General features: G+C 43.2%; 2 protein-coding genes across 4 annotated transcripts in view; one reads left to right on the forward strand and one right to left on the reverse strand.

The window, feature by feature from the left end:
• Nucleotides 1–2,759: 2,759 nt before the first annotated feature.
• LOC109465756 (patched domain-containing protein 3-like) lies at nucleotides 2,760–6,507 on the forward strand. Its single transcript, XM_019763185.1, has 2 exons — nucleotides 2,760–3,866; nucleotides 4,089–6,507. The coding sequence occupies exons 1-2, from the start codon at nucleotides 2,876–2,878 to the stop codon at nucleotides 5,870–5,872; spliced, it is 2,775 nt and encodes a 924-aa protein (XP_019618744.1). The 5' UTR covers nucleotides 2,760–2,875; the 3' UTR covers nucleotides 5,873–6,507.
• A 960-nt stretch (nucleotides 6,508–7,467) lies between these two features.
• LOC109465764 (cytidine monophosphate-N-acetylneuraminic acid hydroxylase-like) overlaps nucleotides 7,468–15,779 on the reverse strand; it is a 15,789-nt gene continuing 7,477 nt past the window's right edge. For all 3 annotated transcript variants that reach the window (XM_019763203.1, XM_019763201.1, XM_019763202.1), the window contains exons 5-16: nucleotides 15,012–15,121; nucleotides 14,256–14,446; nucleotides 13,461–13,608; nucleotides 12,996–13,077; nucleotides 12,395–12,532; nucleotides 12,034–12,169; nucleotides 11,494–11,640; nucleotides 10,725–10,899; nucleotides 10,435–10,551; nucleotides 9,869–9,984; nucleotides 9,608–9,744; nucleotides 7,468–9,040 (exon numbers count right to left, since the gene is read on the reverse strand). In XM_019763203.1, the coding sequence (XP_019618762.1) occupies nucleotides 8,946–9,040; nucleotides 9,608–9,744; nucleotides 9,869–9,984; nucleotides 10,435–10,551; nucleotides 10,725–10,899; nucleotides 11,494–11,640; nucleotides 12,034–12,169; nucleotides 12,395–12,532; nucleotides 12,996–13,077; nucleotides 13,461–13,608; nucleotides 14,256–14,446; nucleotides 15,012–15,121 (1,592 nt within the window). In that variant the 3' untranslated portion in view covers nucleotides 7,468–8,945. The remainder of the gene's footprint in view (nucleotides 9,041–9,607; nucleotides 9,745–9,868; nucleotides 9,985–10,434; nucleotides 10,552–10,724; nucleotides 10,900–11,493; nucleotides 11,641–12,033; nucleotides 12,170–12,394; nucleotides 12,533–12,995; nucleotides 13,078–13,460; nucleotides 13,609–14,255; nucleotides 14,447–15,011; nucleotides 15,122–15,779) is intronic.

Below are 15,779 nucleotides of genomic sequence, written 5' to 3' on the forward strand. Positions count from 1 at the left end.
ATCTCTTTTTTGGACGGCCACGCGGGTTTCGTCCCTCTACGGGCATTGTCATGACCTTCCTTGGCCAGTTCTGCGGGTCCATCCTTTGCACGTGCCCATACGTGCCCACGTCAACACGGTTTAAACTTAAAGGAGATCAGGACTAATCATTCAAGCACAAAACCCAACAGCTGACTCCTGGGGGAGGTTTCCGCACAATGGTTGCGTTTACCTTAGATTGTGGCGGCACATTTGTTCAGGTATTTGCCGGGCTATAACAGGTAATTGGACACGTGTATGAATAGCTACGAGTATTTTCCATGAGATAACAGGTGTCTAACTGTTTTCGGTACCGTGCAAATAACAAACAAACATGGCACCCCACTCGGTTATGCTCTATATATTTAGCATTAATGTGGCACTCAAGCTTCCTTTGTGTCTACAGTAATTGGAGGAGCTTTCAAGATGAAAGGCGAAGGCAGGAATTCAGACGATAAGAAAATCATCCGGAGTGATGGTTCAATGTGCGAAGTACAGTTTTAATAGCAATGTAAATCTGAAATGCATGAGGACCAGTGCTGTCTCCAACCAACCAACCAACCACCCCCGTATGTTTCAGGGGAAGTGAAAAAAATGTTTACCCGAACCTGAATTGCTTCTGAAAAAGCGTAAAATAGCGTTGCAGAGGGTTTCGGGTTTTACGTTCAGATGAAAATTTGTCTTCCATTTGCCAGCATTCGACCTAAAGCGGCTAGGGTCGAGGGTGTCTCAGTAAGGGTTGTCCGGGAAACCGGAAAAAACCCTTTCCCAGACCTGATGACCACCACATTATAGTCCGAAGTAGGACAAAACAAGGAAAGCTCACAGGAGACCCAAAAACGACACTGACTTTCCGAACGTCCTCCCCATGAAGACCTACCCTAAGGCATACAAAATATCATGACGGTCCATCAAATAAGACAAGCTAACCTCATCTATTTGACACGCAAACGGATTGACAAACAGCCATACACACGTGTACATACAGGCACACCCAGAATGATAGCCCATTCAATGGCTGAAGAACAGACGAACCAGTTCTTGCCAGTCAGAGCTAGTCCTTACCAGTCTAGGTAAAAAGGTAGGTCAGCTTTACTGTCAGCACTGTTGAAAGAGATCGGAACTAAGCATTCAAGCACAAACAACAGCTGAATGGTTGCATTTGCCCTAGCGTGTGGCAGCATATTTGTTCAGGTATTTGCCGGGCCATAACAATATTTGAGCACGCAGGTGAATAGCTATGAGTATTTACCATGACATAATAGGTGTCCGTCAGGTCGTCCACCTGTTTTCGGCACCGTGTGAACATGGCACCCACTCGGTTATGCTCTGTATATTCCTCATCAATGTGGTACTTCTGGACCTTCCTTTGCGCCTTGAGTAATTGGAGCTTTCAAGATGAAAGGCCTACAGGAGATGACAAAGGGATTCCAGACGACAAGAAGAGAATAATCCGGAGAGATTCTCATCTTGAACTAGCACTGTACGAAGGGTGTAAGACTGTCACAGGAAAATGCCAACAACTTTCTACAAATACAGTTTAACAATATAAATATGAAATGCATGAGGACTAGAGCTGTCTCCAGGATCCCCCCCCCCCGTATGTTTCTGGGGAAGGGACGAATAAATATTCACCCGATTGACTGGTTAAAAACTTTCTACTGAAAGAAAAAGAGTGCAATATCTAGCGTTTCTATATGGTTTGAAATTCAGATGTGATCGATGAGATCAAAAATTTCATGTCACTTGCCAGCGGTCGACCAAAACAGGCTAGGGTCGGTGGGTTCCTTCAAGATGACTCCTTTATTTTCTGGGCGGTACCCAAAATATCAGCCCAAAATCAGTAGCCGTTTTCTGTCACAATTTTCGATATTTTTGCTCCGTGAATGTCGATATAGATTGGGATGGTGATTTTTCAACTTAACCGATGATGTAGATAAGTGACTTTCAAAAATCTGTTTTTCAAGCCCTAAATAAACCTGCATTGATCTTCGTCATGCTAGCCAAATCTATTCAGAAACACAGACGGATTGACAACAGCCGGACACACGTGCACAGACAGACACACCCAAAACGATAACCCCGTTTTCAATGGCGGAGGAACAGACGATCCAGTTCTGCCAGCCAGACAGGTCAAAAAGTAGGCCAGCTTTACTGGTTTAATAAACACGGTAGTTGAACAGCTCCATCTACCATGGCATAACAGGCCCTTCACCGATTCCGGCAACGGCTATGCTCTATTTCGCATGAATGTGGCACTTCTGAAGCTTTCTTCTTGGTGTCTAATGCAATGGGTGGAAATTCCCAGACGAAAGGACCGCAGAAGAATTACAGACAAGAAGTGAACCATCCAGCGCTGTGCTCGTCTTCCACTAGAATGAGGGTCTAATAGCACCGTGCTAAGGGTGTAAGATTGTCACAGCAAAGTGCAAACAAATTTCTAGGTATGCCAAAATTATATGAACATCCACAGATGCACCTAGAAAAACTGATGAAAGTAATACCATATCTAAGGATTTCGTAGGATTAGACTTTTTTCAACCAGTAGTTCATTCAACATGTGTTTGAAATTCTAATCAAGACTCTCTAGGAGTGAAAGAAGAAACGCGGCATCCCTCCTTGATTAATCCAACAGGGTACATTGTCAACGGCTCCAGTTGGAACAGAAGTTATGGATTTTTTTTCAAGCAATGATGCAATACACAGTCAGTGCGCATGCGCTCCCTTTATTTCCAGGACAAAGGTCACCAGCACCTGAAAAACCAGTTCATGAGGATATCTGTATTTTCCCTTCGTCTCACCGCAAGAGAATGCTGGACAGCACGTGAGTATATGAGCGAGCTGTGAGCACTGAAACATGGCCTACGCCTGTATAGAGAGGCGCATAAGTCGTCTGTTTGCCGTGTACGGAGGCTTCCTGGCAAGACACCCCCTACCCTTCCTTGTTCTGCCTGTACTGCTTGCGTGCGGCCTGGGAGCGGGAATGTATTTCATGGAGTCAGATTCGTCTGTAGAAGGATTGTATACACCTGAAAATGGACGGGGGAAAACAGAGCGTGCACTTGTTGAAAAGCACTTCCCGGTCAATGACTCAAGAGATTTTCAGGCTTCCAGGCTTGTAACGTTCGGTAGATCGGCCAGCGTCATTGTGACAAGTAAAGAAAACAACAACGTTCTGAGTTTGGCGGTTCTGTCCGAGGTCCAGACTCTCTACCGCAACATTTCCGGAATAGAAGCACGCCTTTCTAGGACTAAATATACATTTGCGGACTTGTGTGCCTTGTGGCAATCTCAGTGTGTAGTAGGTGGGTACCAGCTTCTCAACTTTACATTGGGGAAAGATGAAAACACGACGATTGGTTACCCCTGGACAAATCTACCTGATGGCACTCGGCTTTTCAGTGGAGCCACCCTGGGAGGGGTAACTCTCGAGTCGGGATCGGAGGACGTCAGCACCGCTGCCGCCTTCAAACTGACCTTCTACCTACGCAGTGAAGATTCGGAAGATGACAAACGGAGCGAAGAATGGGAAAAAGCCTTCTTGTCTTACATGGACAATTTTGAATCGAACATTATCGACGTTTCTCGAAGCTCCTCTCAGTCCCTTGAGAATGAACTGGCCAAATTGACAGTCCGCATCATCCCACGTTTCTCCATCACCTTCACGGTCCTCATCACCTTCTCCATTCTCTCCTGCATGATGCTGGACATGGTCCGCACCAAGCCGTGGCTGGGCATGCTCGGCGTCGTGTCGGCAGGCATGGCGGTGGTGTCCTCCATGGGGCTGTGTTTGTACTGTGGGGTCAAATTCACCAGCGTGGTGGCCTCCATGCCGTTTCTCATCGTAGGTGAGTGATGTTTCTACTAGTTTGATAACCCACATGGTTACGACAAAGTATTGCAGTCTTTGAATATGCGAAGTGCTATCCAACAATCTAGGTGATTATTCAAGGGATTATATTACATAGTTGCTGTATGCGGGATTTGGGGGATTATGCAAATGATATCTATTCCCAAATCATTCATCTCTTCACCCACGTGCCTCAACAACTGTCTCTGTGACCCTCCAGGCATCGGTGTGGACGACATGTTTATCATGCTGGCGGCCTGGAGGAAGACCCATCCTGGAGGTAGCGTGGAGGAGCGAATGGGCGAGACGTACGCGGAGGCTGCGGTCTCCATCACCATAACAACCGTCACGGACGGACTGGCCTTCGGCATCGGCGCCATCACAGTGTTCCCGGCCATCCGCATTTTCTGCATCTATACTGGGGTAGCCGTACTTTTTGATTACTTCTTCCAAGTAACCTTCTTCGGTGCCTGCATGGTATATGTAGGACGCCGTGAGAAAGGCAACCGGCACGCAGCTACCTGTATGCGGGCCGCTACTCCCAAAGAGGCCGAAGACAGGTCGGGTTGCTATCGCGTTTTCTGCACAGGAAACACAATGGCGGGAGTTAACGAGAAGGGGGAATTTTTGAGTAGCGACCACGCTGTCATGGTCTTTTTAAAAGATTATTTGGGGCCTTTCATTACCAAACCATGGGTTAAGGTTGTGGTCATGTTAGTGTTTACCGGGTACTTAGGTGGCGCTATATGGGGATGTACACAGGCAAGAGAGGGCATTCGTCTCAGTAACCTTGCTGCTGATGACTCCTATGTTGTGAGTTACAACAACAAAGATGATCAGCATTATATGTCTTATGGTGCCAAAATTTCTGTCGTCTTCACTGATGAGTTAGAATATTGGGATGTCACCGTCCAAAAACAAGTTGCCAATGCTCTCAGTCGATTTGAGGAAACGGACTTTACCTCAGGGAAAAACGAATCGGAATCTTGGTTACGTGATTACCTAGATTTCATCGATCAGTTCTCAAGTATCATCCCAGGTCTGAATGCCTCAAGCAAATTGCCATTTATTATAAACCTTAAAGATCGTTTTCTTACAGACCCTCGCTTCAAACGGTATGAGCTCGATATCCAGTTCAACGACAACAAGAGTAAAATTCTCGCCTCTCGTTTCCTCGTTCAAACGAAAGAAATTACAAATTCTGTCCGTGAGAAGGATTTGGTAATCAAGATGAGAGAACTTGCTGATCAGGGCCTTTTCCGAACCACGGTTTACCACCCTAGCTTTATATTCTATGATCAGTACATCGCCATCGTTCCCAACACCCTGCAGAACTTGGGTATCGCCACAGCCACCATGTTCGTGGTGGCCCTTGTCCTCGTGCCCCACCCCGTCTGTTCCGTCTGGGTGACCCTGTCCATCGCGTCCATCTGTACCGGGGTGGTCGGGTACATGACCTTCTGGGACGTCAATCTAGACGCCATTTCCATGATCAACATCATCATGTGTATCGGATTTTCAGTCGACTTTTCGGCTCACATCACTTACGCCTTCGTATCCTGTAAAGAAGACAGTAGTAATGCTAGATCGGTGTTTGCCCTGTACAGTCTAGGCATGCCCATCCTGCAAGGTGCCCTGTCCACAATACTGGGCGTGGCAGCCTTGTCGACGGCTCCCTCGTACATCTTCCGCACGTTTTTCAAAACGATGTTCTTAGTAATTCTGCTGGGGGCTCTGCATGGGCTAGTTATCCTTCCCGTGGTGCTCACTTTCGTAGGACAAGATGTTTGTGGAAACAAGCGCAAGTATTCGGTGGACAACAAACCTCCACCTGACGACCAGAATTGTTTCAAAAGTCCGCACGGACAAGATGGCAAGTTGGAAACGCAGCCAAAAGATGGTGATGTGGAACTCGCGAATTATCGGTGCAACAGTGGAAATACTACACACCTACCCACACCGAGTCAGTATACAAACCCTTCTTTTGAACCGGACGGCAAATAGAACTCTCGCAAGCACGCGCAGAGAGTATTAAGGACAGATAAACTATACCCAAACTAGAGAAATATATGTGTATGATTGCAAACGATCTTGGCATTTACCTTGGGTGTTGCATTGACTTAATCATTGGTATACATGTATATACATTTCGTGTCTTGCATACTTCGCGCAGATAGATAGGTAGGTAGGTAGATAGCCTCTAGCGACCAGCGTAGGTATCTCAGTGTGCTCCTCGGAGATCATCATATTTGGTATACGTCATCATAATGGTATCTCCCAGTAGTACCTTGCGCGCAGCGAGGTGCAGCAGGGCGCGTCCTGTGGAAGCCTACTACTGGGTGCCAGACCCACGCTACCTTAGTGGCCTAGTACAGAGTTAGCATTCTATCGTTAAATTCTTTATCGTAGTTAACTTTCAGAATTTTTGTAAAAAATCTTTTAGAAAAATGCCTGATGTTTTTTTTGTTTTTGAGCCTCACGATGTGTTGCCAAAGGACTCTAATTGTTTCTGTCACCTGAGAGGCGCGATGCCGTGTTCAGGTTGACTTCTAGAACAAAGAACCTGTCAATTCTGTAGTTTAGGCCAAATAGAAGATGAAATACATTTCACCATAGATTGCCCCTTGTATAGTAGAGATAGACTCATATATTTTTGCCATGTATTAAGTATATTTCCCCACTTTAGTTATTTGACTAGTAAAGAGAAATTTGTATTCCTTTTAACTTTTGATAAACCTACTCTAAGTAATCTCACAGCCGCATATATCCATACAATCACTACTAAGCGAGATGAAGCCGAAAAGAATAGAAATTAGACATTTATTTACACTCTTATATGTTCATATGTTTGTAATGTATATGTTTATGTTCATGTTCTGTACCCATGCTGTCATGTTCTGTACTTAGTTCTGTAGAACACAAATGTACAATAAAGGTCTTCATTCAATAAAAATTAAAGTGTATGGTATTCCCGCCAAACTTCACAGTGTTGGCTGATGATTCGTCGGTCTACCTGCTGTGGTCCCGAGGTAAGCATAAAATTACTTTCGCCATCCTTGAAATGGGGCATTTTACACAGAGCAAATATGCTTTCTGTTGGCAGAGGTTAATTTTTTCTCTATATGGTTGAGGTTAGATTTTGTGACACTTACTAGTATATACTATATATAGTGACACACTTTCACTCACGCAGTCAATTAACTGACTCACTCGCTCACTCTTTCACTGCTTTTGCATCCGGCCATTGTGGAACACGTTTGAACACTGGTTTGAACCATTGAAACAACTATTAAGTTTCGTAAACGTTTAACTAGGATTTACTGTTTAATACACTGTCCACATTAAAAGATAAAAGATAGAACATGCGATTTTTTTTATTTACTTCATCGGTCACCACAAAACAAGGCTCATGGGAGCCACTTAAAATGTTTTGGGTTACAGAACAGCCAGAGTGGACAGATGTTTGTTGACCTTAGACTTGAAGAGTTTAAGGTTATACTCATAGCCATAGGGGAAGCAATCACGAGGTAGCTTATTCCAAAGTGAAAGCTTCTTGGAAAGAAGCTTTCAGCATGGAACTTCCTCCTAAGAGGTGGTGAATGGAGGAAGAAAGGGTGATTTGCTTCGGTGGAAGTGGCAAGACGTGTCTTTGTTGAGAATTTTCGAAGTGGGGGCACTAGCGAATGAAGTTCCGGCACGGAGCATTTGCCGAGGAAGTAGCGATAAAATAACACTAGGCTTGCAACGTTACGCCTATGTGAGAGTGGTTGTAGCGTGGCGAACAAGTCACTCCCAACAAGATTTTGTAAGCGCTTTTGAACACGGTTGAGGCAGTTTAGGGAGTTCTGGGCAGCTCCAGTCCAGATATATGTGATAACAATATTCCATTTTAGGTCTAATCTGGCTCTTGTATAAGTATAAGATGGCTGAAGGTGTTATGTAATTAAATTTATATGTTGAAAACGAAACTCACTTTTTACTTGATTGTACAAAGCAAGACATACCTTCAAATACGTGATGTCAAGCAGGAATGAACGTACAGTGAACAAAATATTTACTTATGTTTCCCGATGACGTGTTTCAAAAAGAGATAAGAAACGGTGACTATTATAACTGTAGATGTTAAATAGAATATAGTATTTCTGTAATACATAGACTTTTAGTGACTTAGCGTTAGAATGTAACGTTTCGATGTTAAATACTATGTTTTATATCCTCTAGGCCTGGGTAAGAACATACAGTAAAGATTATTCAATTATACCTATACCAGTAATGGTGTTCGCCTATAAACCCAACATATGAAGAGGAAAACACATTTGTTACAAACATCACTCTACATCGACACTCATCAAACCTGCATGTAGCTCTAGGAACTGAAACGTAAGACAACGATAAAGCTTTACATGGAACAGATTTCCTTTGTGTCTCTCATCTGTAACGGTTACACGTTACAGATGAGAGACACAAATGAAATCTGTAACGTGTAACCGTTACCTACGTTGTAGAACGTGTCTCGGGTATGCTATCATGGAATGTAAATGACAATATTCAGTCCTACATTTTCCACATTCTAGTATGAGACGGTTGCAAATGTCTTAACTGGATGATTTAGTGTCCCTTCTAAATCAATTAGCAACGTTTAAAGCGTCACTCTAATACATTTTGGCGTCCACACAGTGAACAATAAATTTAAATTGTTTTAATTATTTAATGTAGAACTAAGCTCTTTTCTAGTTCCACATCACCACCACTGAGTAGCCATGACCCTGTTAAACCAACAACATGCTAATATCTTCACACATTTTCTCCAAATACGTATTGTGATACTATAGAATCACGAGGTAGACAACCTGTTTAATAACATGTTAAAATTATTTTATGAACTATCTTCCATCTATGAACTTGTAATCAGTAACATTAACAGCAAGATTACAAGAAGCTATCACCGTCACAGGAATAACAGGAATAAGTACACACTAGAGACCACTGGAGATTTGACGATGTGCCCCAGGAGTATCTGACTCAAATAGATTCCTTCAAAACTCCTCTGTTGCGATATTTTGTTTTGCCAGTTAATCTAAAGGACTTTATAGGCCAATACTGCCAGGAAAGCCACGGTCGCAGGAACGAGAAGAACCCTTGCATGGACCAGGACTCCCAGCAGACGGGTGACTGTGGAGAGAAAAAACAAACTCAGAATACTGGACGCGGTTCGGGGTCATCATACGATCCAGTCGCAGCGGTACTTACCCAAATGATATCATCTTTACTGTGCATTGACGACATCAAAATGGACTATTCATCGAGTTACTTAAGACCAACAAACGGCATTCGATTAAATAATGAAATAGAGAAATACAGGTTAGGCCACAGAAAATAAATTGTATGGATGACATCCTCAGCAGATTCCAAATCTAATGCCGAGCGAGCGGGCGAAATAAAAACAAGGCGGGCCAAAAAAACAAGGTTCCTACAATTCAAAACTTTGACTCAATCATTGTACAAATGGTTTTGATTCAGTAGGAACATCACATTAATGCGCGCGCTGATGTCATCCATAAAAATCACTTGTTGTGGCCCTAGTAGCTCTAAACAACCGAACCTATATTCCAACTTAGGCTCAAATGTATAACTGTGAACACTAAATAGGCTCTTACTCATAAAATGTAATGACGAAATCACTCGCATATAGAAAACATCATCACAAAAGCATAATGCTCTTGTTACTCTGTATCATACCTGAGGTTTTCGTGCTGTGTGGCGGTTTCCACACTGCTCTGGGATATTTCCTCCCGTGTAGTTTCCTCTGCCTGCTGAGGAAAGCCTCCCAGTCTGGCGGCTGTAGAGACAGCAGGATCTGCACGTGATTCCAGAACCTACGGATGGAAATCAACATGTCATCAATCAAGATAAATATTGGGTAAATCTAAGGAAGTCAAAGAGAACACAAAGAACTTTATGGGTAACAATTGGAATTTTATTTTGGAATAAGTTCCTTACTTGAAGTGAAACGTGTCCGGTTCACGTGACAGGCGGTTCTGGAAGCCCAGATAGAGGTCGTCCCAAAACAGCCCCTGCAGAACAGTTTGTCTGTGGACCCCGATCCTGTTCTTGATCTGGATGGACAAAAAAACCGACCCGATCGTAACGCTTAAGTGTATACTGTGCAGATGAAAAAAAGCAGGCCCGTCTCATGATGGAGATCATAATTGTAGGGAAGCTGGTCTGCGCTGGTACAATATGCTAAAAATTATATACTAAGTACTAGTATTGATCATTCAACAACATAGTTCCTTTGTCAGGCGCTGATTGGGACCCTCCTTCCCTCTCCAAAGGGCCAGTTAGGCGGCCGGGCAGCCCGTAGCGCGATTTAGGCAGGCTATAAATGAAGTTTATGCCATATCCTACTTATTCCTGTCTATCAAGGATATATCTCATGTCCTCATGTCTATGCTACCTTCCATACGCTGAACCCTGCACTCCCTTTCATTCGTCCTTTAATTCACTCGTCATAGAGGAAAAAGACCGGAAGAAAAAACGACAGTTTTCTGAAATCGTGACGTTACCTCCAGGTATGCATGTTCCCTGGCAGGACGCTGGCTAGGGAAGGACAAATCCAAGAAGTCCACAAGAAAGTCGTAACCTCCCTCCACGGAGTTGAAGTAGTCATCAGTCTCTATCATCTACAAAGTCCACCAGACCAAGTTATTCAGGAGAGAAACTTTTAAAGACCTTCAAATATCATTGCTGGGTGGTTCCGGTAAGGTGATTTAAAGATAATCTCCAGCCACATTCAATACAAGTCAATGTATTTATGAAATGAGCTAACTGTAGCATATAGCACATGTGAACTTACCCGAAGTACGAGGTTATAGTCTTTGAACCCTATCCACTCATAGTAGAACGGTATCCAGTCTGGGTAGGCAAAAATCTCGTTCTCTATACTCTCGTTGATCTTGTTGATGTAGAAGTCGAACTCCCAGCTGTCCTTGTACAGCTTAGTCCATGGGGGAGGGTCCACTATTGCAAGCCTGAAGACAGTAATTGATTAGTACAGACGGTTGATCAATGTCAAAACAAGAAAACCACTGTGATTCTAGAAACGCACTTTTGTATCTTTGTTAACACAAATGTATATTGATGTATGTGCTAGGCCTCGGGCTGAAATTTAAGTGACTGAATTTTGGGAGAGTTTTCGATCTACATACATATCAAAGAATGTTAAAAGAGCCTTAAAGTACTACTTGGTTGTAGCATGAGTGCCATCCTCCATAGTTTCAGACTAAATTTGTCCAGTAATATAGGAAATCAATATCTCTAATGTAGGCAGCTGACAAGTTGCCAGCGTCAGAGTGAAGTCAAGTGAACCGTTGGCAAGTCGAAAACAAATATCTAGTTGTGTTCATGGAACGTATTTTTCAAATGACCTACTAGTATTTGTTTATTTGAGTTTATCACTAGTACGAGTATGCAAGTGGAAGGGAGGACAAAACAGGTGCATTGACACCTTTACATGTTGTCCTCCCAACACTACATGTACAATGTAAATACAGATTACAATAATGAATACAACATTACATTTGCACCATCTTAATGAAGCTACTGAAAGAAGTTAAACGTCGTACCTGCGATCAGCTGGGTCACCAAGAGCCAGCGCCAGGTCCAGGGTGGACCCGGGCTTGGGAGTCCACGTCATCACGGAGTCCAGGTGTCTGTTGATGAAGGCCGCAAGTTGCTCTGGTTTGTTCTTGGGGTTATTGTCCAGGATGTACCTGATAAAGAGGTCGTGTGAATATAGTCCCTGTTACATTCATTGGTTTCTATTCTTGCCGACATTTTAAGCTGTTGTCGATTTCGATATAAAGATGTGATGCCAAGGTCACAATTCCCAACAGCCGGCCAGTGTGCGGGAACGAAAAGTATGATATAAAAGACAACAGATGACAAAATAATTGAAAAACTAATCATTATTTGCGTATGTTCTTTTGAATTGTCTATTTGTCGTTTATAAAGAAAACAGTCCGGCCACCCCCGGTTTGGAAATGTGACCTTAGCATGACAGACAAAATGGTCTTTAACTTCAAATTCTACTGTCTTCGGCTGTTTTCGATGTTTGATATTCTGTTTGTTTGTTTGTTTGTTTGTTTTGTTTTTGTTTCACGTACTTGTCCGTTGGATGTGCCTCCAGGAAGAAGCCGGCGAACGGGCAGTAGACTTTGGGGTTGACCTCACGAACCACTTCTTTCTTATGGAACAGCAGATTCTTCCTGTCTTTTTCCATGAACTTCTCTTTCCATGTCTCTAAAACAAAACCATGATGAAACAGGCAATGATTTAATCTGAAGAGCTCATAAACGGTTAGACATAATACTACGGCTAAACTTAGCTGATAAATTGTATAATCCCATAACTTTGTTATAGTTAAATCTTTATCTATATTATAGTATTACATAATGAAAATACTTGATAAAAGTCCAACTTCTCTTCCATTTCATGTAGAACACCATTAACGGCAGCTAATCTTACCCGTGTATCTTCCGCCTGAGAATGTCACGGGAAATCCAGAATTCCCCCCTGAAAAGTCACTCATCATGATGTCCACGTTCTTGGGTAGACGTCCGCCGTTAGGTGACACACAGTCCACGGTGTTCAGGATCAGGTGGCCTGGCGATGGAAAAATTATGGTAATGCCTTTAGGGGTTCCTTTCCTTCTTGTAGTGTAGCTACGTTCAGCCATGGGTGGTGAAATCAAGCCGGCCACTCGGATCATCATTTCTTAACTCTTCTGATATAGTCTCTGTCTTTTCTGGCTTACTAGAGTGAATTGGCTAACAATCACAAACGTGTTAGATGAGTAGTTAGGGGCAAAGACAAAGCACCAGAAACTGAGCCAAAGTTTGTGACTCTTGAGTCTAGAGGTCCAACGGGGCCAATCTGAGGCCTCGGTCTAAAAGTAGCACGGGTCAACGCTTTTAATACGATTCATCAGGAGTTTCCTTACTACCTTTTTTTAAGAAGGTTCAACACGAGTTTCCTCATCTGAACCAAGTTCGTTCAAGCTTCAGTCTCTCGTGTGCAGCAAAAGATCTCGATGAAACAAAACAAGAGAGACAAGCTGCTAACTTACCCTTGTAGTCGATCAAGATGCAGGTGTCAAACTCAGGATGCACCCCGTCCATCAGGATCATGAAACGCGTGTGTGCATTGATCTGTGAAATTTAGACTTGTTAGATATTTTGTCAGGTAACCGCATAGTATTTCTATTATAACCTGCTGTTCCTAATCCTACCCCTACCCCTACTTTCTTACTTCTCTACCTCCTTGCTGCACTGGTTCGCCAGGCTTACTTTCTGTAGTATGGCTCATTCACCCCTAAGAGGTTCTGCGACTTCACCTCGGACAGTAACGTATTCCTTCCATGCGATTTAACAGATAACCAGGCCGGTTTCTCAGTTCTTGTTTTTTTATTGTCCTTTGCTGAAGCACGGTAGTCAAACCTTTTCTCTTTTTACATTACAGTCCTTTTGCGCTATTGATCAATCTTTGCAATAAAAAAAATAGAGTAACAAAGGTATAACGAATGAACAAATACCTCTTGCCACACCCCAAACTTGCAGATGTTGATGCAGTTTAATTTGACCCCGCTCTGCTTCAGCCTACAGAACACGGGCACGGACGTGTCTCCCACGTAGATGGGGATGTCCGGGTTCTTCTTCGACAGCAGCTCTAGAGTAGGGTAGCTGCAGAGAACATGATATTTACAAATGCTCACTTTCTACATTTCTGTGTGCAATTAGGAAGTAGGAGAATTAATTCAAAGACAAAAGTCAAATCATGTAGTTTCTCAATGGCGTGAACTTCACATCCATTACGAAGGACTGGCTGACATGCAGTGGAGGTAGGTATTAAGTTAGAAAACGAAGTAGCAAACAACTGTGCATGTTCCTTCACCCAACCTTTTGCAAGAGAAAGGCCCTACACCACTCATCACCGTACACGGGTCTCCAACAACTCCATGGAATGCATGTTGAAGAGAACAGTAGGTCACCGTGAGTTTAAAAGAAGACATCATAAATGTTGCTAGTTTATACATGAAAGGAGAAAGTATTTTTTTCGTCCCAAAAGCAGATGGCTACAAAAGCAAATTCATATGCCTGTGTTACAGATGTTTCTTGTGGCAAATTGATCTTTGTTAGAACATACTAGTATATATATTACACAAAATATCGATGCGTATTCCGAACTTATTATCTTATTACCAGTTATTGGTGTTCAGCCTAAATGAAACAATGGACTTCATGTTCTTGTTCGTGGACCCACTTCCAATATTGCAATAATGGTAAATTATGACTGGTAGAATCTTCTGACAAATGTATTTCTTGCCAACCTGAGATGATCCGAGTGTTCGTGGCTTATGTAAATGAGATCGGCACGTGATAGCCTCTCCAGCCAATCAGCGGGCGGTTCGTGTTGCAGCCACCATCCCCTGGCGAAGGCGGGTCCGGTTAGCCATGGGTCGAAGAACATGATCTTGTCTCCCAGCTTCACCTCCATACATGCATGCGCGAAGAAGGTCACCTGTGAAGACACCAGAGATTAAATCTGCCATCTGTCATTCAACACACGGTCCTTCGGTCCTAGTTATTGGCTATAGCGCCGAAATCTCATAATTATTAGCAAATGTAGGCAGCGATAAAGGGAGTACTTAGGATGTGTGAGCTAAACCATGGATTTGCATTAGCACAACTAGTATGACACTGAAAGATCTTCCATTTGAAAAAAAAATTCAAAAGAATAAACATATCTAACAATAAAACTACAGAACGTCCAGTATCAACTCATGGAGAATGGAGATTGAGATTGGACGCACTTTGTCAACTGAGTAATCATACTGATGTGTAATTCCCTTTCCTGTGCTTGTATCTGGCGATATGTCACCAGAACATCTGCTTGGAGAGTAGCCTTTAAGTATAGAAAAAATACAGATGGATTTGCGGTTGTGTGGAAACATCTTGGCATAGGACTTAAATTTGAAAGGTCCAATTGTCCTATGAATACATGTATTTGTACTTGTACTTGTACTTGTACATGGACAGGTCTTGAGTATCGGAGTTAGACACTAGTACATGTAGTTTGATCCTACCTGCACCTCCCCAGGTCCAATCCTCTGCGGGGGCCTGCCGTCACTCTCCCACGGCTCAGGAGGGCGCAGCTCCACCAGTGCCAACCTGCCCTCCTCGTCTAGCTCAGGAACTGAATCAAGAACAATTATGTTTTCCTTATACTTTTGTATTTGGCTTTAAGTAAAGAGACTTTTTCAGAGTATCGATGCCTGTCCGACTTCAAAGTGGCAGGTGTTTTGACGGTTTGAAGGGGGCACACCCCAGTTTATTACTCCGTGAAGGAGGTCAGGACCTCCGGACGGAGTGTTGTAATCGGCTGATTTTTCATGTTCGCAGTCAAAACACTGGGTTCTCTTTGTGTAATCGGCACGCAATTTTATACGCCGTCTGCGGGCATGCCCGTGTTGATGCACGAATGTGTATTTTTGCCGTTGCTGCTTTCGCGGTCAATGTAATATCGCAGACGCACCCCTACAATTACGAGGCGAATTGGAATGGTCCAGAAAAACGCGTTGTTTGGAATAGCAGTGGGGGGGGGGTAAAAGTTCATGCAGATACGGGGTGGTTTTTATAAGTGGTTCCAGATGTTTTTGCCCATGGTTAAGAGATGCCAAGTTTTTTGGAAGATGTTCGCAGCCAAAACGCATTCTTCCGTACGTCGCATTTCTGTGTAATTTCGCATGTGGTGTTGCATTATGTCCGGGATGATGCACGTCTTTTTATTTTTACCGTAGCTGTTTTGATATTGAAGTAAATGCATATTTTAGAAACATCCCTACTTTTACAAT

This window comes from Branchiostoma belcheri, unplaced genomic scaffold (genome assembly GCF_001625305.1).
Source record: "Branchiostoma belcheri isolate BF01 breed outbred unplaced genomic scaffold, Haploidv18h27 scaffold157, whole genome shotgun sequence".
Classification (NCBI taxonomy): Eukaryota; Metazoa; Chordata; class Leptocardii; order Amphioxiformes; family Branchiostomatidae; genus Branchiostoma; species Branchiostoma belcheri.